Source organism: Zootoca vivipara, chromosome 11 (genome assembly GCF_965207765.1).
Source record: "Zootoca vivipara chromosome 11, rZooViv2.hap1.1, whole genome shotgun sequence".
Taxonomy (NCBI): domain Eukaryota; kingdom Metazoa; phylum Chordata; class Lepidosauria; order Squamata; family Lacertidae; genus Zootoca; species Zootoca vivipara.
The window spans coordinates 22064239-22088090 of NC_142594.1; the positions used below are offsets into that span (position 1 = coordinate 22064239).

The following is a 23852-nucleotide window of genomic DNA, read 5'->3' on the forward strand; positions in this document are numbered from 1 at the left end:
GACTCCTATTCCCCTCAAAGAACTACAATTCCCAGACTTCTTTGATAGATACTCATCCATTTAAAAAAGGAAGCAAAACCAATTTGCACTAGAAAACTAGCATGTCAGAGGGGAGGCTAGTCTAAAGCTGACATCTAGGGTTTTATGTGGATTTTTTGGGGTGGCAGAGTCCTCACATGTACTCTGAAGAGGGGCAAGCTTACCATCTCAATGGGAACTTAACAAGTGAGACCGTCAACAAAACGTAGAGTCATACCTCGGCTCCCAAACGCCTTGGGAGTCGAACGTTCCAGCTCCCAAATGACTGAAAACCAGAAGTGAGTGCTCCGGTTTTTGAACATTCTTTTGGAAGCCGAACATCCATCAGGGCTTCCGTGGCTTCCGATTGGCTGCATCTTCCTGCAGCCAATCAGAAGCTGCATTTTGGAAGTTGAATGTTTCAGAAGTCGAACGGACTTCCGGAACAGATTCTGTTCAACTTCTGAGGTACGACTGTATTGTGAAATGTGGGGAGAAATGCATTTTCCAGCCCCACTGCCAACAGTCAACATTATGTGGCAACTAAGCATGCTCCCTGTTCTTTGTCCCATTTGGTGGGTTTCCTTCTTTAGTTTCCCCACCCACCCACCCACACCATGGTGAGGTGTGGGGTTTTTTGTACCACTTGGAAACTTTTTGGTTCCCTAAGCCTGCTGATACCTCTGTTCCATGCATGTATAATGTATACCCTCCAACGTTCCTCATGAAAATAGGGACATTTCTCACTCACTCCATCTGACCCTTCTCAAGACCCCATGTTGGCCACCCACCCCCAAGCATCTCCTATCAGATGAAGGCCAAGTGCCACCAATGCTACGCTAACGGGACACAGCACATACACCCGCCACTGTCCTGAGGAAACCCCTTAATCCTGATTTGATTTGATTCGTTGGTAGATTTGCAAGAAGAAAAACACACACCAATAAATAGTTAGAATAGGGGCAAGATTAGATGCAAATCCACAAACTGTTTTTTTAAACAAATCAAGACTCATTGCATTCTGCTTCGCTCCCCCTTTCTTCCCGCTCTTTGCCTGACCATCAGAGCCCAGTACATTACATGGGGCTGGGCCTCAGCAGCGGCAGCCTCACCTGCTGTCCAGCAGCCACTATGAGCTACGCAAGGAAGGAGTTGGGTAGCAATGGCCATGGAGCAGCCATGGAGAGGCAATGGGATGCTCCCTTGCAGCCGCTTGGGACAAGTGCCGGCTGCTGCTGCTACTCAAGCTTGGCAGCGGCAGCACTAGCAAGGAAAATAGGGACATTCCGGGATCAAATCAGAAGCCAGGATGGCTTTCATAACTCTGGGACTGTCCCTGGAAAATCAGGGCACTTGAAGGGTATGTATAGCATTACTTTGGCTACATAAGGAGCCATGATTTGGGAAATGAGTTTCCCATTGGTGTGTGAGATTAATCAGTGTTTTTCTCCTTTGGAAGTACCATGTTATTAAGAAGACTGATCATTTTGCCTGTAACACTAAGCACAGAACTGAAGCTTTTGTGTGCGGTATTCATTTCATACGTAACTGTTGTTTAATGTGTAAACGGGGGTCTCAGAACTGTTCTCAGAACCCTTAACAAACTATAGTTACCATAATTCTTTGGGGGAAGCCATGACTGTTTAGAGTGGTACCATGATGTGTTAAATGTATGGTATAAATGTGGCCTTAGTGTCGAATCATTGTTCTAAATCTAGAAGAAATCAAGGCCAAGCAATTCTGTATTCGAAAATGCTCTGCTGCTGCTTTTTTTTAGAAGAATGACAGGCATCTTATCTAAGAAGCTTATGGTTAAAAATAATTTGCTGAGTGGCAGATGAATTATGAAGCTGACATGCAGAGTGTGAAGACTGACAACGTAAAAGAAATTAGGCAATGTCTTGAAAAATAGTATGCATTTTGGTTAATTGGATTTCCTGTATATCCTCTTGATATATTTATATCTCCTGGTTCAATCTACATATATTTATGACTCCTTCTGTGCCAGGTAAATTTTATGTCTCATAAAATGCCTGCGTTTTTTTAAAAAAAGTTATACGTTAATAGTTATCGGTTTTACAGTGCTGCAAACTTACCGTCTTAGCACAGTGTATGTTTTGCTTTGAAAATGAACACAAAAATGAAGTAGCTTTGATCATCTGCTTGTACCAGTCATGACTTTGGGGTTCAGCTACAACATAAGGATATACAGATATGCAGGACATGTGCATGCCATCTCATTATGAATTACAGAGGCCATGTTGAAAAAAATGCAGTTTAAACTACATCTCATAACATACCAAAACATGGATTCTGTGGGTTCATCTCCAGCTAAGTCATGCTCATCTGTTACAATGGGTTTACTTTGCGTGAAACTAACACTGGAATGGATACCACCCTATGTTTGGATTAGCAACAAACATCCTGTCATGTTCCTGTAGTGGGAGAACAAAGACCATGGTGCAGTCCTAAGAACACTTACTTGAAAGTAGATCCCACTGAATAAAGTAGAATTTACTTCTGAGTAAGCAAGCATAGTGTCAGGCTGCTAGTCTAATTTTTTATTGATATGTGTTGTGGAAATCACAAGAAGAAGCAGTATATGTACTGTAGCAGCCTTCCGTTTCCAAGATGGCTTACTAGGTTATTTTCTGCTTTGAGGAAGTGCTCTTCACGTCACCAAAGATAGAATTTCCTGGGTATTTCGTTAAGCCCTGGGATTGTGCAGTCTTTGTCCTGCCTAAGCAGACTTCAGACGTCTATTCTTCTTCAGTTTCCTGCCCTGTGCTGAGTCAGGCTCTCGAGTTGACCCGCCAGCCTGCTCCTCTCAGCCTCTATCTCACACATCTTGAGGGGTCACCATAACTTTTATTGTTCTTGCAAGGATTCCGCCCAGACATTCCACTTTACTAAGACAAGGCTCTGCCCTTCCAACAGTTTCCACTCTTAGATTTTGAAATTCCCTCTCAATTAAATTAAACTTTTATGTATTTTTTTTATAAAAAAAAGTTTGGCAGCAAAATCCAACTTCGTTTTCTGCTGGGCTGGGGGTTGCATTGGATGGAAGTGTCTCTCTTGTGAGCTCTGTCAACCTCTCTGCCTGCAGAGTGATGCCCGCGTCACTCTCCTAGAGCAGTGCTTCCCCTTTTGCCAGCCAAACATGTGGCGCTTTCTGGGTGTGGGTGAGGCTTTTGTGATGGCGTGAGGCCTAATGTGGTCCTGATCACAGCACCAGCTGCCATCGCCCTAGTGCTCTATAAAGCCTTGTAGGGCTAGTGGAGGAAAGACTGGATTGTCCCTGAAATCTTTTCCCTGGTGAGCTTTGCACTCTTAAGCTTCTTTCATGTCATTGAATAGGAGCGGTGCAGTCTGGAATAAATTAAGCAATTAATGGCGTGCTTCAAAATATGTTTTAAATACAGCATAAATGCATTTAATTAAAGAGATATTGCTCTGTCCAGCCCAATAATGTGCAATACATCTTTTAAATATTTTTACTATTATTATTACTGTACGATACACTAAGGCATCTGAACCATGTTACAAAGAGGATGTGGAATGAAATATAAGCGTCCATAAAGCTATTTCCTATTATTAAGCAGTAACACATCAAGTATGTATTGTTAGCAGCAAGTGACAACTGGTTTGTTAATTAATGATCCAAAGCAAAAGCAAGGCTGATGAATGCCCTAACAAGCTAGCTGTTAACTGCTGTGAAGGTGAATTCTGGGATGATAATTGCTACATTAAACTGTACTCAGTGGTTTATTGCACCATTTTTATTCAGCCTTTTGAAAAATTAGTCTGGGCAAGCTAATAACTGCACCACCACCCCTCCCTACAGCAGCCAGAATATAAGACATTTCTTGCTACCGGGTAGTTGATGCAGTGGTCCATATGAAATGGGTTGTTGTCAGTAATTAATGACAAGTTTGGTAATTAACTGCTAAAAGGTAGACAGAAGGTAGTTAGCATTGTAAGAGGACATGCTTGAAAGGGTTATCCCCACTTGGAAAAAAGCTTAAACAGACCACAAAAGATGTCTGGCTCCTTAATATCTGGAGTAATTTGTTTTCCTGGCAATTGATTAGCTTTTGGCTTTAATGGATGGCTTGATGGTTACATTATCTATTTTGTGTAATCTATCAGCATTATTTTTTGAAAAAATTCTGTTTTACGTCTAGAACATTTAGTTTCGCCTAGTTACTTAATGGCTGCCCATACTTTGGGATGTTGCACACATTAAATTGTCCTGTAACGTATCCGGTAGAGAAAAGATCATTCAGAAAGGAATTCTTGAGGTCCACTTTGTTTGGTTGTTGAAAAACCTGATAGCAAATGAGTGTAGTGACCACAATCTGTTGGTGTATTACTATAGCACTATGGAAAACGAGAAGATTCCTGTTTTCCCATAGAAGTCAAATGGAAACCATAGTGTCTTGTGGGAGAAAGTGAAGCTATGAGATGCTACCTGATATGGAGAAAAGCCGAGCCTCTGACCTTGCCACGAAATATAGCAGGGATGGGGAACCTTATTCAGCCCAAGACCCGCATTCCCATCTGGGCAAGCTTCTGAGGGCCACGTGCTGGTGGTGATAGGTGGGGCAAGAGGCAAAAGTGGGGAAAGCAATGATGCAAATGTTGCCTCTGTACAAGAGGTTAGTGTCTACACACACACCTTTCTATCTTCTATCCAGGCAACCAAGAGGCATTATCAGTTCAATAACATCCCAACCAGGCAGAAACCCTGAAGGAGGCTATGCAGTAGGGCTGGTGAGAGGTGTGGCCTGTGGAGGGAGGGTGTGGCCAAGAAAGAGTACCAAGAGTCCTTGACCACTAATAATAATACCCCGCCCATCTGCCTGGGTTTCCCCAGCTGTTCTGGGTGGCTTACAGTACATATAAAAATATAGTAAAATTGTCAAACATTAAAAATTTCCCTATACAGGGCTGCTTTCAGATGTCTTCTAAAAGTCAGATACTGTTTTATCTCCTTGACATCTGAAGGGAGGGTGTTCCACAGGGAGGGTGCCACTACCGAGAAGGCCCTCTTCCTGGTATTATGTGATGAGGAGCTACCTGCCATCAAAAGTGTCTGTGTATCCTCAGTACCATCAGAAACCTAAGTGGAGAAGTAATGTATCGGCAATACCCGTTTTTTTACTTTCCTCTTTGGTAAGTGCAGCTTTACTGTAAGACAAATCCCCTCAATATAACCAGGGCAATCCGCAAGCAACTTAAAACATGATGCTTGTATTTAAAATAGAATGGCTTCAATGGTTTGCATTTCACAGACAGTTTTGTGGCCCCCCGGGGTATATCCAGTTCCCTTCTCTTCTCTGAGTCCTGCTGGTAGTTTTCTTTATCCATCTCCCTTCACTTCCCTGCAACTGGAACATGTTTAACTCTCACCAGGGATACAGCTGAGACAGCAATGGGAGTAGAACTGTAGAGCTAACAGAACACAGGAGTTGACATCATCATTATGTCACAATGGCTCAGGGAGCAGGTGTCCAATAGTGGGTCACGAAGCAGGAGAATAGCAGAGGTGGAATGTGAAAGGAATCTTTGTACGTCAATTCTCATTTTTTTAGAAATAAGTGTCCAGTTGACAGTTTATAAGCCCTTTTGTGAAATGCATTTATCTTCTAGTTTAGCACCCTGTCTGACACAGCACTGCTTTTTTAGGTGGGGCAACTCCCCCTTTAATTAACTTTAAAAAATGTCACATGTATAACATGCTAAAAACTGCCACCCACCTGTATCTGTGTGAGACCCCATTGCCTGTGCTGCACTTGTGTCATAGAATGTCAATGGTTGTTTTAAATGATTGGAGTACATATGCCATGAATCAAAAACTGCAAGAGATACAGAATCATAGAGTTGGGAGGGACCCCAGATCACCCCCCCCCCTGCAATGCAGGAACCTCAGCTAAGGCATCCATGACAGATGACCATCCAACCTAAGGAAGGAGAGTCTACAACCTCCAAGGGGAGACCATTCCACGGTCGAACAGCAATTACTGTCAGAAAGCTCTTCCTGATGTTTAGTCGGAATCTCCCTTCTCGGTTTGAGTCCTGGCAACTTGTGGAAGCCATAACTTCAGAAACGTAACTTAAGAAGTAGCATCAAGTGTTTGTACTGAATGTTTGTTCAGCGCTACTGTTTCACAATGATTTTTCTCTTACCCATTGGCATCGCCATTGTTGCAGGTTTATGACTGATGCAGCTCGGCGAGAGCAGGAATCCCTGAAGAAAAAAATCCAGCCTAAACTCTCCCTGACTCTATCAAGTTCAGTGTCCCGGGGAAACGTATCCACTCCTCCACGCCACAGCAGTGGGAGCCTTACTCCGCCAGTCACGCCACCCATTACCCCTTCCTCGTCGTTTCGTAGCAGCACACCCACAGGTAAGAGGAGTTGGTTTCATAGCATTGAGTGATTGCAGTGTACCATTGAAAGATTTAGTAGTTTAGCATGCAGTCATAAAGAAGGGCATGTTGTGATTTCTTTGCATTTTACTTTCTATCGGGAAATAAATCTCGTGTGTGTTACGGTCAGATTCTTTTTCACGAACCAAAATGAGGTTTTTGACAGGTGTGACTGAGCCAGTGTGGTGTAGTGGTTAAGAGCAGTGGACTCGTAATCTGGTGAACCGGGTTTGATTCCCCACTCCTCCACATGCAGCTGCTGGGTGACCTTGGGTTAGTCACACTTCTCTGAAGTCTCTCAGCCTCACTCACCTCACAGAGTGTTTGTGGTGGGGGAGGAAGGGAAAGGAGATTGTTAGCCGCTTTGAGACTCCTTCGGGTAGTGATAAAGTGGGATATCAAATCCAAACTCTTCTTCTTCTGTTTGGTTTTTGTACCTAATTTATCTATTGTCGTTTTGCTAATTGCGGTGCAATGTGCAGAAAGAGAAACGGAGCAAAATGGTTTGTGTGGAATCTGAAAAAAAGGAATCTCATACTATACTTGGGAAGAGATGAGAAAGTGATGTTCCTGCTGCCATTATAGACATATTGCATCCCTGTAAAATCAGTGCAACTTATATATATATGAATTATATGCCTTGCTGAAATTAAAAAAAAGTGTGTATAGTGAGGGCACCTAGCTAATGTTCCAAAGTATAGGTGCTGCCACACGAACAGATAGATTCTCTGGAATTGCAAAATGAGCATTGTGCAAGGTCATTGGGTCCTACATTTTAAATCTTTGGATGTTAAATATTTGTGTGTGTTTAAAACAATAGTGTTTTCAAATTGATTTCCATAATATTAATATGGTTTTATATTAAACATCTTTCTGACGTTCTTAGTAATCTTTGCATATAACTCATTTTTAAATGAAAGAAGCTACTGAGTACGGCTGAGAAATAATGACCCCATATTTTTTGTTTAATTAAACCACTTTCTGAGTTGTATGGATTTATTTAAAACCCATTATCCCTGGACCTTTTTTCATACTTGCAATAGATTTTTTTTAAAAATGAATTATATTCAGTAAAACTAGGTAACTAATATCAGGCTGGTATGAGTTTGTGGTCCACTCGTAAATTGTGAACCAATAGTTTAATGCTGCCTTCTATGTTCTCAGTGACTCTCCTTTTTCCACAAAATGGTTTTCAATGTTTTGTTTAAAAACCTCTCATTCTGCTTCCTTGTTTTTTAAAAATGGCTCTTGGCCACCTTTCCCCCATTTATTCTGTTTCGCAGCGTGTCGCAGATCATCTGTGCTTTCCAACTCTATGCATTTTAAAAACCTCTCATTGTACTTTTTGTTCTAAAAAAAAAGGCTTTTTGGCCACCCTTATTCAGTTTTACAATGTGCATATATCTTTGCTTTCCAAGTCACCTTGCCTACTTGTGTGGCAGGTGTAAATGACAGGGGCCCACCCTGATAGCAGAAACAGAATAGCATGTTTGGCTAGACATATCTCAAACAACTCATCAATCATTAAACTTGAAAAGGAGATGGGGAGTCAAATTTCGGTGATTGCTTTTAAACTGTGCATGGCACTGCAGCGCTGGTTCTGGCTTACAAAGTGTTAAATGGCTTGGCTGCTTGTGACCATATCATGTCCCTTTGAGAGCACCTCTATTATGGCACAATGTGGACACATACATTGGTACTCTCACTGGCTGGATCGCATTAATTTTTTTTAATTAAAAAAATAGCATCCCATCGTTTAATGTAAACATTTCCAGGGCAGTTTACAATATTGAAAACAGCATAAGGAATAATAGCACTACAGCCTTAAAGCAACAACAAAACAACAACACAGGAGTTGAACAAGTTTTTTTATGAAATCCTTAAAACAGTATTTAAAAGCTTGGCAAAAAAATAATAAAGGTCTTTGTCCAGCCTAATGGCTATATTTTGCAGTTTGTGAGCAGCCTTTAAAGGCAGCCACATGTACAGTGCTGTACAGGTGATGTTCCATGCAACTGATGCCACTTGAGATTCCAGCAATAGTGTGAACCAGATTCTCCATTGGGTGTGCAGCCGAATCCGGAACAGCTTAAACCAGGGGTCCCCAGACTTACCGTGCAGCGGGCCGGTGCCCGCCGCGCCGACCGCGCTGCGGGCCGGAGGGCGGGGGAGTGCGCGCCCGTGCGCATGCGCACACGCGCACGGCCGGGAAAAAATTGCCAAAAATCACTTGTGCGCATGCGTATGGGCCTCCCCCGACCCGGAAGTGCATCGGAAATGACCTCTTCTGGGTCGGGAGAGGCCCATACGCATGCGCACAAAGGATTTTCGGCGATTTTTTGCCGATTTTTAAGATCGCCGCCGCGCCGTAAGAGCGGGCGGCGGCAGCGGGCGGCGGGGGTCGTCGCGGGCCGGATTGGGAGGCCAATTGGGCCGCATCCGGCCCGGGGGCCGTAGTTTGGGGACCCCTGGCTTAAACACTCACCTCCCTGAGCAGTTGAACCACCCTTCAATGATACCTCGGTTTTATTAGGATTGGGCTTCAGTTTATTGATCCTCGTCCAGTCCACTACTGATCTCAGACCTTCCTTTAGGACAGGGGTCAGCAAACTTTTTCAGCAGGGGGCCGGTCTACTGTCCCTCAGACCTTGTGGGGGGCTGGACTATATTTTGGGGAAAAAATATGAATGAATTCCTATGCCCCACAAATAACCCAGAGGTGCATTTTAAATAAAAGCACACAGTCTACTCATGTAAAAACACCAGGCAGGCCCCCAAATAACCCAGAGATGCATTTTAAATAAAAGAACACATTCTACTCATGTAAAAACATGCTGATTCCCACTGTCCGTGGGCCAGATTTAGAAGGTGATTGGGCCGCATCCGGCCCCCGGGCCTTAGTTTGGGGATCCCTGCTTTAGGACTCTCCTGCTAAATTCACAGATAGTTTCACTCAGCGATTTCATAAGCATATTAAGAACCATGGGGAACATGACATAAATGCCATGGGGGCAAACATAGACCCCCACATCTCTTCTTCAATCAGCCCCCCCCATAGAAGCCAACTTCTAGGGGCTGAGGTCCCTTTGCTGCCCCCCAGTAAAATATTGGAGGGGGCTGCTTCCCCAGTTGATGGGCATTGCCATTCAAATGGTGTGTGTCAGGCTTCAAGGACTCATCTTCTTCCCCCACTTTGGCAGTAGATAAGCAGAGCAAAGCGAAAACAGTCTTTTACCATTTAGAGATATTAATGAGCACAGTGAGAGAACAAAGCAGCCATTCTTTGGACGAAGGTGCTCCCAATTAAGGATTCCACCCACTTCCCCCCTCGTCATCCATGTCACTTCCACGTCTTGCAACCTGATCTCACAACCACTTTGCTTTCTGTGCTGCCACCTTATCAGCTCGTGGTGACCTTGGGCTGGGCGGATGTACGCTTTCCAGCGAGAGAGATTCTGCTAACTCTCTGTCTCCCAGTCCTTCTTCTCCAACTGTTCACCACCCAGTTCTTCCCAACTTCTGCCTTCTGAACTATGTCCCTCTGCAAACCACTGTTCCAAATCTATACTGTCCCATTGCTCCTGTGAAGATTCAGGATCCTGAACAGGGGGAGGGGGAGGCTCCCACCATTCCTCCTCAGTTCAGCCCTCCTCAGCACAGTCTCTGACTGTGATCAGTTATGTGGGGCAGGAGTCACCTGTCCCCCTGCCCAATATTTTATTCCAAGTTGGCACCCCTGAGCCTTCCTGATAAGAGAGAAAAAGCTAGGCCTCCTATTTCCAACCCAGCAGCCTACCATCTTTATGGTGCTATCAAAAGCTGACTCAGGAGTATTAGTAGGGTCACACACCCACTGTCTTTCTCTTAATATAGAGCATCTGTCAAGGCCAAAACCAGGTCTGAAAACAGCTTGAAATGGATTCAGAAAATTAGCTGTGCCTTAAAAATTGCTGGAGTTGTATTCCTACTTGAGTAGCTCGCCCAGGAAAGGGACATTGGCGTTTATGGAACAAACTCTTTGACACTTGTCACCTTCAAAACATCTATATCTTTCCTAAATGTCATTTAGAAGTGCTTTTGGTCCACCTCCTTTGGGTCTGGTTTTCTGTGCCACAATATTTAAGTGGGGGGGGGGGCTTTGGTCTCCGGCTTACAATGTGGGCCAAACAGGCAATACATGCATCTGGATCATGTGTGGTGTGTGTGTGGTGAAGACATTTAGCTTTGGCTAAGTTGCTATATTTCAGCCTCAGTTTCTCATCTTGGAAGCATGGTGGCATACCTACCGCAGAAAAACCCTACCTGTGACTTGACCTTCAAGAAGCGGGTGGGCTAGAAGAGTAAAATAAATAAGACCAGCATTTCCATTCTCTTGCTGCAAAATTATTATTTATTTTACCCTGCAAACTATTCCCAATCATTTGTGTCATAAATAAAGTTCTTAAAATAAGCATAAACATATGTCCTTCCACTCAACCGGAGCCATAATGCTCAGGGCTTTGTTACTGCAGTGCCTTATTGGATTTTGCCTATTTAAGGCACTTCGGACACCAACTATTTTTTATATATATAAAAAATGAGCTCCCTATGTTAATTTTCTTGAAAAAGCGGAGTTTATTTTTGATTTGGGCTAGCTCACTAAATTAGGTGCTCTCCTGCAGAACAATTTGTACCAGTAATAAGAGAGTAGTAATATGAAACTTCATTAAATAGTTCTTTTATTTAATCTTCGCATACGGCTGGGCTGGCTGCCACTTTTTTACAGGTGAGTTATGGAGTGTGCCAAATAGCAAAGTGTGAATTAACAAAGTGGTGTTTAGATTTGGGGGAGAAAATGTTTTGCATGTCCGTACTCTTAATTGCACTGGTAGAAGCAGCCGCTTGCCTATTATTTGGCTACCCTAAGCAAATTAAAACTGATTGCCTATATGAGTCAAAAGGAATTCTTTTAAAAATAAGCATGTGGTTAGTCAGTGTATGTGTAACATCCAGGCACTATAACCTCTCGTTTCAAATGTATTTGAATCCAGCCTAAGTTAGTTTAACTTGGGCCCTATTGAAATCAATATACAGTGGTACCTTAGTTCTCAAACTCAATCTGTTCCAGAATTCCGTTCCAAAACCAAAGCGTTCAAAAACCAAGGCACACTTTCCCATAGAAAGTAATGCAAAATGCATCAATCTGTTCCAGACTTTTAAAAACAACCCCTAAAACAGCAATTTAGCATGAATTTTACTATCTAACGAGACCATTGATCCATAAAATGAAAGCAATAACGATGTACTGCAGTCATACAATCAATCAATCAGTAGCTGAACTGGGTTCCACACAGTCACAAAAACAAAAAGAGAGAGCCACAAAAACAAAAATGTGAAATAAATAGACAGACCTCAGCATAACACTCAAAACAGAAGTGTGGCACTCAAAATGGAGCACGTTCGGCTTCCTAAAAATGGTTCGCAAACCGGAACATTTACTTCTGTGTTTGCAGTGTTTGGGTTCCAAGTTGTTTGAGTTCCAAGGCATTTGAGAACCAAGGTACCACTGTAAAATGTGAGATTTAGCTTAGGTTACCTTCATTTCAGTGGGACAACAATACTAACCACATTAACAAAATAGCAACCCAAACATAAACTAGGCACTGTATACACACACTCTCCACACACCCATGACTCATAATCTTTCACTCTATTCAGTTCACTAAAATACCCTTACCCATAATGCCCATGGGAGCAACTCCCTTCCGAAGAGGCCTTACCACAGTTCAAGAACTCTGGCTTTCTGGACGGTGCTCTGCTTGTTCCACAATTCATGTTTCACTGTATGTGGGCCTGGTCTCACAGCTCTGGGTAGTGGCTGGGGGTGAAAAGGTTAACAGGGGTTGCAGGAATCAAGAGAAGCATTATCTGGCTTCATGGTTTCCCCCATAGCACACACGTGTCAAAAATTATGAAACCAATATCCAGTGGGTTATATCTGGGGGGATGCAGGTGGACGCATACCCCTAAACATTTTGCAAATCTTTGTACTTTTGTCCATTTACTGTATTTGTTTTCCCCAATTTGAACTATAAAGTGGTGATTTTATTGAGTCAAAATGAGAGTACCCCTAAACATTTTTTTTGGGGGGGGGAGCACTGCCAATATCACAATATATCACCCAGCCCTAACCACCACCATTTATGGCAGTCTAAATAGATCCATAAGCTGTGGTGATGGGGAGATTAAAAAGGGATCAACTCCTCTGGCCAGAATACATTTGCACATACACAAACGATTGGTGAATGCTTCTTGAAAAGTAATATGGGACGGGGCTTCAAAACCCCTTTCTCTTCCCATACAGTGGTACCTTGGTTTAAGAACACCTTAGTTTATGAACAACTTGGATTAAGAATGCTGTAAACCCGGAAGTAGATGTTTTGGTTTGTGAACTTTGCCTTGGTATAAGAACATGTTTCACTTCCTGTTGAGTGTGTTCCATTTGTAAATTGAGCCCCCGCTGCTATGGGAAAGGATGCCTTGGTTTAAGAACCCTTTGGTTTAAGAATGGATTGAGTTTGTAAACCAAGGTACCACTGTAATAGGATTTGAGCTGGACAGAAGGTGTGAAACTTGCGTGCTAAATGTTCTTCACATTTCCTTCCGTGCTGTGAAGTGAATGGGAATGCTAAGCCTCCCTCTTTGTGTGGACTTCAAATAAATTAAATACTTTTAATGGTTAGAGACAGCAGCGGGGGTGGGGTGGGGGGATGGTGCAGAGTTAAAATAGACCCGGTTGGTCATCCTTTTGTTGTTTTCCGGACATAATCCATTTGTTAGATTATGTTGTTATTGTAATGCCATTGATGTGTCTCACCTAATTCTGTTAATATATTAGAGCACTGATGGACAACATGTGTGCTGAGCCTGGCTCTGTGTACACCTCCTGTGATTCTGGGATTTTAGGTTTCCTGCCACCTGGTAGGTGGGCTCCCTGCCGGCTGTGTGAAATGTAACTTTGTCGGAAGGTAGTTGGAGGAAGCACTGCATCAAACAATTACAAGAACATAACCTTCCCTTCTTATCTGCTCCGCCTGAGGCCATTTTCTTATTTAATCCTGCCTTTTTATTGTTCTTTACTGTCGTTTCCCTTTCCCTCGTTCATAGTATCCTTGCTGTGCCACTGAAATAAAATCTGGACATCATGACAAGAGTTGCTGCATTGCAGGCTTCCAGTAACTGCCTTTCTTAAAAGCCAAATCCTTTTTTCAGTAGCAAACCCCAGTGGCTTGGTAATTAGTTGTATGGGAATTTTCACAGTAACCTCCCCAAGGAGCAATTTCACCAAAGAGTAACCCTCTTGTCTAGACCAAGCTCATAAAGTCATCACTCGTTGTGATTTCCATTCTACAAAGCTGCAGCAGAAATATGGCCTTTCGTCTTAAGGTGCCTTTCAAGCATGTATATACCTCCATGCAGCAGAACCGCTGGTGTAGCCCTTATGGAAGACGTATACATGTTGCCAGGGTGCCTCGAAAGGTGTGGTCCACTCTTGTTGTTTCTTACTTTTTCTTTCCATAAAATAGCACTGTTGCTATGTGCCATTTCCATTATATTGTTTGTCTAGTGCGCATTATTTATACTCGCTGCAACAGCTAAGATTAAGAACATCAACTGTGAATAATGTAATAACATATTAGCACAGTAGCCAAAGTTTTATCTCTGTGTACTTTAAAGTCCACTTCAGTATAACTCTAGTATCAAGATAAGCCTTTTAGCTCTATATAGTTTAGCAGCACGTACCAGCACAGAAGTCTGTACCAGTACAGTGGTGCCTCGCAAGACGAATTTAATTCGTTCCGCGAGTCAACTCATTTTGCGGAAAATTCGTCTTGTGAATCGCGGTTTTCCCATAGGAATGCATTGAAATTTCTTTTTTTGCCCATAGGAACACATTAATTAAATTTCAATGCATTCCTATGGGAAACCGCAATTCGCAAGATGAATTTTTCGCAAAATGAATTCGTATTGCGAGTCACCATCAGATCGCAATACGCATTCGCCTTGCGAAAAATTTGGCTTGCAGGGCATTCGTCTTGCGAGATACCACTGTATCTTTTGTCTAGTTCAATCCAATGCAGATTTCACCATTCTGGTTGATCTCAGTTGGTGAATTGGGATATAAGGGCTCAGGTGGTTTTTAAAGTATCCTTTAATGTATACAAGACCTAGAACCTGGCCCAGCAGTGTATGAGCAGCCAGTGTTTTGTCCATTTTAATCCAATGCAGATTTCAACATTCAACCATTGTAAAATTTGTTACAATGTGTTTTAGGATCAAAAAGAAAGCCAATTAATGTATTGGCACAATGAAGTGCCTGGGTGTTAGAAAAACGCAGATCAGACAACACTAGTTCATATTCATAAAGTATTTAAAAAGGAGATAATACAGGTCTCATTTTGTGATCAGTGAAACCCTGGTGGTAAGATCATTTTGTTTAGTACATTGACTTCTTCTATAACTGTGTAGATGTCATGATTCAGATGTTTGGAAAATGAAAGGCTGGCATTCCAGTTCTCACCATTATTTTTACTACTACCACCACTACTACTTGGTTGGTTGGTTGGCATCCTTTTGTTAAAAAGCTATGTGTAGCTTCTTATGCCTGCCAAGCTACAAGAACCTCAGGTGCTCCCAGTAGAAGCAATTCCCATTGATTTCATATGCCTAGTAGTACACATATTCTAAAAAGGATAGCTATGCTAGCCTCTTGCCAAGAAAATAAGAAAGAGTCTAGGGCAGGCATCCCCAAACTTCAGCCCTACAGATGTTTTGGACTACAATTCCCATCATCCCTGGCCTCTGGTCCTCTTAGCTAGGGATCATGGGTGTTGTAGGCCAAAACATCTGAAGGGCCGCAGTTTGGGGATGTCTGCTCTAGGGACACTTAAAGACTAAGGATTGAATCTCACAAAGTCATTGCACAGGTGGAACAACTTCCTCATGCACAGTCGATTTCCTTACACTCCATGTTTCTTTGTAAGTATATTTATACTTTGCCCTACAAACACAGCTGACATGGTGTACCAGCTCGTTCCTTTCTGATAACCATAATCTGGATAATGGCTTATCAGCATATTGGTAGTTGTCCAACTTTAGCTTGTTTGCTCTGCTATAGAAATCCTAGGATTCACTTCCATGCCTGCTCATTCAGGGCAAGGACTTTGGTGAGCAAGGTCTAAAAGTCTTAACACAAAAAGCTGCTCTTTAAAGTAACTGGGCTGTGATCCCACATGGGAATTATTATTTTTTTAAATGCAATTGTTATGCATATTAAAAACACATCAGAGGTGTGTGGACCAGGCTCCTAGTTCAGAATACTGCCATTTGTCAGTGAAGCATCCAAACCTTTTTAGGGGAAGAACACTAACAGTGATACAGAGAGATGAACTGGCATGGGCTCCCTCTATATCAACTGGGCAAATGAATTACTGATTGGTGCCATGTTAGGATGTCAAGCACAATTAAATGAAAAATCAAACAAGACCACATTCTTAGCACTCTCATCTGCCCGATGAACCAGGAAAGAAGCCCTTGAGATGCCTTGTTGCCAAACCGGTGCCATCTCAGGCTCCTAAATCCCTTGCATCCTATGCTGCAAGTTACACCTAGCTGGGATTTCCAAACCAACCCCCTTTTTCTGCCCCGATAATCACCATCAGCAGATTTCCAAATGGTGGTTTAGCCATAAGTCTAGCAACCTGCAAGGTCAGGCTTGCAATTTGAAGCAAGATGACTTCGGTTCTTAAAATTGGGCCCCAACAAAAGGGTTTGTAAAGCTCAGGTTGATCAACGAGGCCATATTTAACTCTTGCTGTAATTTAGTCAGCCCTACCTCCAAAATAAATGCAAACCATATCCCAGGCATCACAGATGAGTGCAATGTGGACGAGACATTTTATTGCCTCTACTGTAAATTGCTGGATGTCTCTTGTACAGCCATAAAGCACGTTTAAATCTATTGTTATAAAACAGGTCTTGAATGTATCTTTGTAACATATAAACTGTCATTCATTTACGTAGGTGCTTTTTTATTGTCCGCCTTTATCTTAAGCATGAATCTGTTTCCTGATAATGTTCCTTTAAAAAAGAAAAAGGGTGAAAAAAAGACAATAAACTGCTAGTCCAGCATGTGCAGAAGAGTCCTTAAGACTGCATTTTTTGTCCTGGATTTGTATTTTAAACATAAGGATGCAGACCCAAAATAGCATCTGTTATGAATGCTTTATTTGCATTTAAATGCACTGTCTTTCTGCCCTATAGTTCCAATCGTCCATTCTTCCTTGAGGGCTTGCAGAAAGATCTTTGAAATAATTTGCTAGTGTTCAATTAGCATTGCAGTGACTGAGAATGGAAAATGCTTGACTTCATTCCCCCCCCCCTTTCAGTGGGGTAGCTGCTCTTGTTGCCTGTGCCCCAGCCAGAAAATTTTATTATGTCTGAGTTAATTTCCAGGATAAACCTTTGGCGGGAGGGACCTGCTTGGGTTTATTTATTCCTTTATTTGCTCTTTTATTTTAATTATCTTTTAAAAAAAGAAGTTGCACTGTAAAACATTGCTATTTAATTGCAGGAAGTCTATGCTGGAAGTGGCTAATAGATGGCATTTGTTTAAATGAAGCTGTAGGGACACTGCTTGGGAATGTTTTAAAGCATTGTGAGGCTGGGCTGATAATGTTTTCCTGCATTGCGTATAAAAACCAAAGGCCCTTTACCCTTCTGAAAGGTCTTTTTTGTAGAAAACAAGATGAGGGGAGGGAAATGTTTATATGAGAATGCAAAATAACTTCCTGAGACTATGAGCACACCGTGCCCTTAAAATGTCAAGAGCACATTGTGTGTTGAAATGGTAGCAGTGTGCTTTTAGCACCTCTGCAGCACCCAGGCTACATGTGTCGAGATCAAACCCAGTAGAAAGATATCTTGATATCATGACTGTTTTCTTTTCTCTAGAATCAGTACTTTATATGCATGTTTTAGTGTTGCCTGTTTTTTGTTTGCTTTTTTACAATCAGTGGAAATTGTAGCAGTATATGTAGCGCAACTTGTTGAATGTTGCCTTGGCAGTAGCAAAATTACCGTCTCAGATACAATAAATGTTGCAGGTAGGATGCAATTGATGTTGGTTGGCTGATGGAAGGCATCCAGCAGCAGAATAGTGGGAAGGGAATTTGGGGGGAGGATTCCGCTCTGCAACCTCTGCACCTCTGCCAAGGAGTGTGGTGGAGTCCCCTTCTTTGGAGGTCTTTAAGTGGAGGCTTGACGGCCATATGTCAGGAATGCTTTGATGGTGTTTCCTGCTTGGCAAGGGGTTGGACTGTGATTCTATTACCGGTAGATTCTTCTTCCCTCCCAATCTGCTCCAGAGAGTTCAAATATTTTGCACCAGCTTGTATTCCGGCATATATTTTTTTTAAAAAATGGAATGAATTTTTAAGGCAACCTAATCAGTCCCAAACATAGTGGAAGAGTGTGTGTATGGAATGAGGCAAGGAAGGCAGGAATGCTGCTATGATAGAGTGGTGGAGGAAGGGGAGAGCCAACACATCAGCAAGTTTTGCAGGGTTGAGTATGGGGCACTGGGATCATCTGCACTCTTTCAAGATTTGTGTGTCTGTGTTTGGACTAGTGATGGTCAAGCTGGCTTACCTTGCAACTGATTCAGTTTTTCTGAGCTTTCTTGAAAACAGGTCTGAGATAATCTTGGGAAACTTCTCATGTGCCTTGGCAGGAAAAATACAATGGTGAGAATGCTCAGGGAACACTTAGGGCTTAAGAATGACACCTTCAAGACATCTCCTAACTCAGGCACCCCCAAACTTCAGCCCTCCAGTTGTTTTGGACTACAATCCCTGACCACTGGTCCTGTTAGCTAGGGATCATGGGAGTTGAAGGCCAAAACATCTGCAGTTTGGGGGTGCCTGTCCTAACTCCTCTCTCCAGAAAGCCTTCTTCATCACAGGCTCCCTCACTACTTGAAAGGGTAAATTTGCTGTGGAAGGTTGGGGGAAATGGTGCTAATAGTTGATTGGTGGTGGCAGCAGCAGCAGCAGAAAACCCCTTAAGGAAGGCCCGATTTCAAAGAGGTTTCCAAACTGTGGAAAGTTTGTACTTCAAACACACCTTTCCTGAAAATTGCTTCTACTTTGGCTTAGGCTGTTTAGATTTAGAATCCAATCTCAGTTTTGTTGCAGTGAATAGATTTCTCCATCAAAGTGAATAAGTGAATAAGGATAGTATTAGACTTGTGCAATTATCAAACATTTGTGTGCTGCTGCTTCTAATAAGCTGGCTGCCTACTGATGAAAGGGAAAACCCTTAATAGCCTACGGGGTTTAAAACCAAGGTATTGTCCACAAAGCACTTCTGCTCAACAAGTGTTTTCAAAAGAATGTGTTTTCTCTGCAGTCATACCAGACCTGTGTTTCTTTTTACTACGTTGTCACCATTTCAACTCATAAAACTCACCTGTTTTAAAGAATAGGTATTTCATTATTCTGGTGACCTCTAGGTCAATCTTCTGCAGCTGAGGGGCAAACTCTTTGCCCAAGTATTCATGCATTTCAATGTTCATGTGACAACGGAAACAGCTGTGGTGGCACAGAGTGTCCTATTACCAGCTTTGATTGGTTCTTCAGTTGAAGTCGCTGCAGGACAGGGCCAAATTCTGGAAGATTCAGGTGGCGCAGAATAAAACTGCGGGAATTATAATTGGCACAGCATAATTGAATCAAATCTTACTAGTATTAAGAGAGCTCCGTGGATGGTCTTTCTGCTTCCAAGCCCAAACTGAAGTGCTAGTATTGACATTTAAAGCCCTAAATGGTTTGGGACCCAAGTACCTGAAGGAGTGTCTTCTCCCATATCATTCAAGGCTGCTCTGTGTTCCCTTCCTTGTTAGCAGTGAGGCAGATGACTGATACCCTTCCAGGGACTTTTGTCTGCCACAAATTTCTTTTTCTTTTAAATGTCAGCTGAACCCTTGTTTATTCTCTCAAACTTTTAAAGCATTTCTTGCTGTCTGCTCTGGTTTTCTCTGCTCATTTTTTTTTTAAAAAAATGATGTGGTTCTACCCTGTTTTCCCGAAAATAAGACATACTCATAAAATAAGCCGTAGCAGGATTTCTAAGCATTTCCGCGATATAAGCCATACCCCAAAAATAAGACATGGGCGCGGCGCCTCCCAGCAACAGCTCGCTGCCCTCAGCCATGCCATACCACGCGGAGCCCTTCCCGCTGGAATAAGACCCCCCCCCGAAAATAAGCCATAGTGTGTCGTCTTGGCACAGCATGAGAGCCAGTGTGGTGTAGTGGTTAAGAGTGGTAGACTCGTAATCTGGGGAACTGGGTTCACGTCTCCGCTCCTCCACGTGCAGCTGCTGGGTGACCTTGGGCTAGTCACACTTCTCTGAAGTCTCTCAGCCTCACTCACCTCACAGAGTGTTTGTTGTGGGAGAGGAAGGGAAAGGAGAATGTTAGCCACTTTGAAACTCCTTCGGGTAGTGATAAAGCGGGATATCAAATCAAACTCGTCTTCTTCTTCTTGAGGAAAAATAAATATAAGACAGTGTCTTATTTTCAGGGAAACACAGTATTGTTCTTTGATCCTTTAATTTTATAAACCACCCTGGAACCAAATATCCTCTGTAGAATTAGTGAGTTGTCTAATACCCATGTACCACTTGTACAGAGAGAATGATGGTAAGGAAGAGTGAAATCTGTGCATCTTAAATGTATATCTGCTTGCCAAGCAGGTGAGCAGAAACCACACTTTTTTGCTTTAAAGAAATGTTTGTCCTCTCGGCCTCCAGCAATAATCTTCTGAACAGTGTTTCATTCTGTAAAACTGAATATGCTTTACCACCTGATGTTTGCTTAGGTGAATATATTATCTATAATAAATATGGCAAGTGTATATGGGAGAGATCAGTAAATTAGTATTACTTAGAAATTGCCATCGTAAAACAAATTTACCCCATTTTAGTTGTCTTAAAATAAGTACTCCCATAAAACTTTTTTTATGAAGCTACAAGTGCCACACAAAGTATGAATCAAGTTGTGCTTTTTATGAGAGATCATATGAGTTTGCAGGAAATTAGTTTCACTAGAAGACTGGTGTCATAGGCATGCTTATTTGGAAGTTAAGTTCCAAAAAATCCAAAGTGAAACAGAAAAACAAAGGCCAAAATGGAGTTAACACTCATGAAAGAAATAGCAAGAAGCTTGAATTCTCCAGTGGCAAAAGTCATCTTTGCAGAATGAAAGGACGTAGTGTGGTCAGAACAACTGAGAAGGGTTTACTTAACTTAGTTACACAGCTAGAGCGGATTTTAAGGGGGGGGGCAGGATGTGAAGAACATTGAAGCAAGTTTTGATAGCAGGTGAAGGTGAGAGCTTATGGCTTGTTTTCCCCAAGCAGCAGCTAACTTCCTGCTGCATGGCAAACTGCTTTTGAAGTCAGTTTCAAAAACCAGGTTGTGATATGGCACAGGGCTATTCAAAGTGGAGGTGGGAGTTCGGGGAGTAAAATCTTCCGTTGGAGCCTAAGTAGCTCTTTGGATTGTGGCCAGTGAGCATATATTTATCTAACACCTTACCAGAACATGTGTATTTATATCAACACAGGCCCGCTTCCCACAAAATGTGAGACATCTAATTTTGAAAATTAGAGGCACGATTTTTCTTGAGTTGAAACGCCTTTGAAGTCTACTTGGTTTTGGTCCCCGGTGAGCATTACCAGAAATGATTTGAGGCCATTAATACGTATGTTCCAACAGCAGCAGCGACTCCTCCTAAGGGTGGTTCTAGCCAGCAGAACATCCAGATGTTGGCAGGGAAGGCCCACCATAATGTTGGTGGGCAAGTCTCTCTTTTTTACAAGTCTGAGTCAGAGAGTGCTGAGTTTGACTTGGCAAGTAGGTGCTGACTTTTTGTTGTTGTTCATTTCCCGTTTTATTATTGCAAAATAAAATAAAATAAAGAGCAGAGACCAAAAAATGTGTCTCTTGGCCAAAGTGAACTTCCCCTTCAGCATGTCACAATCAAGCTTCCCATCAGCAGCAAGTGCCAGCTGGTAGATTTAGATTTGTTTGTACACCTGATGCTGCAACTGCCTGCCTGTTTCGGGTGGGAAAGACTCTTTCCCCCAACCCAAAAAGGATGGAATTATTTCCTCCAAGGAAGAGGGGTTCCAACAGACAGGAGGGTGTGCAAACTGAAAATTAACATAAGGACGTGGCCAATGTGAATATACTAGCTATATGTAATTAACATTACTTTCATAAAATATTGTGAACATCACACTGTAGTTGGTGAAAAGGTTGCATGTACTTGAGGAATGCTGGTTCCCTCATTTTTCAGGTGGGCCATATCAACAATGAACTTTCTCTCTACTGGTTGAACACACAAATCAGTGAAAGGGCGCCATGAGTAATGAGTAGTGTCCTGTGGCTAAAACATCCCTTGTTCCCAGGCCTGTGTAAACAACAAGGAGAATTACATATCCTTGAATGTCGTTGTGTACACAAATCCTAGAGAGAGATGAATCATTTAATGGATTAATCTTCTCAAATGTTAATAGCCATTAATATTCTTAAAGCGTTGTTTGCATGTTGGTGCATATTTGACAGGATTCCAAGTGGCATTGCAAAATACTCGAGGCAGAAAGAAGAATCTCTTAAAAGACAAAATCGTGTTAGCAGTAGTATGGCCTTTGAATTTCCTCACGTTCCTCAATCTTACATTCATTTCTGGAAAACTATCTCCCAATAAGCTTCCCCATGTAGAGATGACTTAGAACCATGGAAACTTGAACATACAACATTGGTCCAGGGTTCGCCAACATGGTTGGTGTCTCCAGATGTTGTTGACCACTAGCCATTCTCTTGGGGCTGATGGAAACTGTAATCCAACCAGTTGCCCCTGCAGGATTCTCGCTGTCTCCAAGAACTTCCTTCTTAATTGCAATCCAATCCACACAAGCGAAGTGATGCATGTGAATCAGATTGTTCTATTAAAATAAAAAAGGAAAGACCCACGCATACAGGAGCTACATGGTGCATCAATGCTATAATCGTCTCCCCTGTAAACCAAAATTTCAACCCAGAGTTTGAAGTGGATTTGCAGAGGGGACCAGAACGGCATTAACTAAGCTTACCATTGCAGGGTTTCCCAGCTGTTTTGGTACTACAACTCCCATCATCCCTAGCTAGCAAGATCAGCAGTCAGGGATGGTGGAAATTGCAGTCCCAACCAAAACAGCTGGAGACCCAAGTTTGGGAAATGTTACGAGAGTGCATGTTTGGCTCTAAATACTGACAAGGAAAGAGAAGCGAGAATCAATCCCATAATGGAAGGGAATATGGGCACTAAACTTGGCTTCTGGTTTGCAGACCAAGGTTTGCTAGGACCCACTGTATTATGCCTGTGTTGGACCAGAGCTAGTAATCCATCTGCCGTGTGTCTACTGAGAAAATATAGGTCGCAGGAGAGCTATTGACTGTTGGTTCTGCTGTAAAATGACCGAAAAGCTTGAAGCTTGAGCAGAATGCATGACTCAGCCAAGGGCAGAAACATCCTGCAATGTCAACATTAGCCCTTGCCAAGCCTGCAACAAGCCTTTTGAGAGAGGGTTTCTCTCCCCCCCCCCCCAATATTTTATGACTGCTCCTTGTTACATGTACTTACTGTGGCTACTGAAACTCTGCCTTCTCGGTTACTCTCCTTCTCCCTTTAATGTGCGCCACACAGAGAGTCTTATTAATATTTATTGCAACTTTAAAAAATAAAATTAAAAAGCTTGCCACGTGGTCCTCCAAAGGCTGCTGTAGTTTATCTGGAACATAATGCTGTATTAGGGCAGTGCACAATGCAATTTATCCTCACACCTGGGGGAGTGAGTTTCACAGCTGTAATTGCTACAGTATAATTCTTATTAATGTCATGCTATAATTTCTATTAATTCCAGAGGGCTAGTAAATGTATTAAGACTTGTCAACATATTATTTTACACTGTTTATGATCTAGAGAATTATGCCATTCAAGTGTTTTACTGTGTAAAGGAAAAGCCTTAAAAATCTGCTTTGCTTTTTGAGGCCAGGGATGGAGGGGGGGGGCAGACCATGCAATTCCTTCTCGCTCACCTCCCGTTCCTTGGTTGTCTGACAATAAAATAGCTCTTCATTCATTTAGAATGAAGCTAGCTCGCTAAAGCTGTTTATGTAATGTTAGTAGCAATTATTAAACAAATGAAGCATTCTGTGTCTTACAGAAGTTCTAGCTATGATGGGAAACATTTTTTATAATTAAAAGTACCAGTCTCCTAGTAATATAACTTAAGATGGCAATAGATGAAGCAGAGAACA

General features: G+C 42.3%; 1 protein-coding gene across 1 annotated transcript in view; it reads left to right on the plus strand.

The window, feature by feature from the left end:
* Window positions 1-23852, plus strand: part of JAZF1 (JAZF zinc finger 1) — a 130087-nt gene that overhangs the window by 101839 nt on the left and 4396 nt on the right. Inside the window, exon 3 of the mRNA XM_035128872.3 lies at window positions 6232-6428. Coding sequence (XP_034984763.1) covers window positions 6232-6428 — 197 coding nt within the window. The remainder of the gene's footprint in view (window positions 1-6231; window positions 6429-23852) is intronic.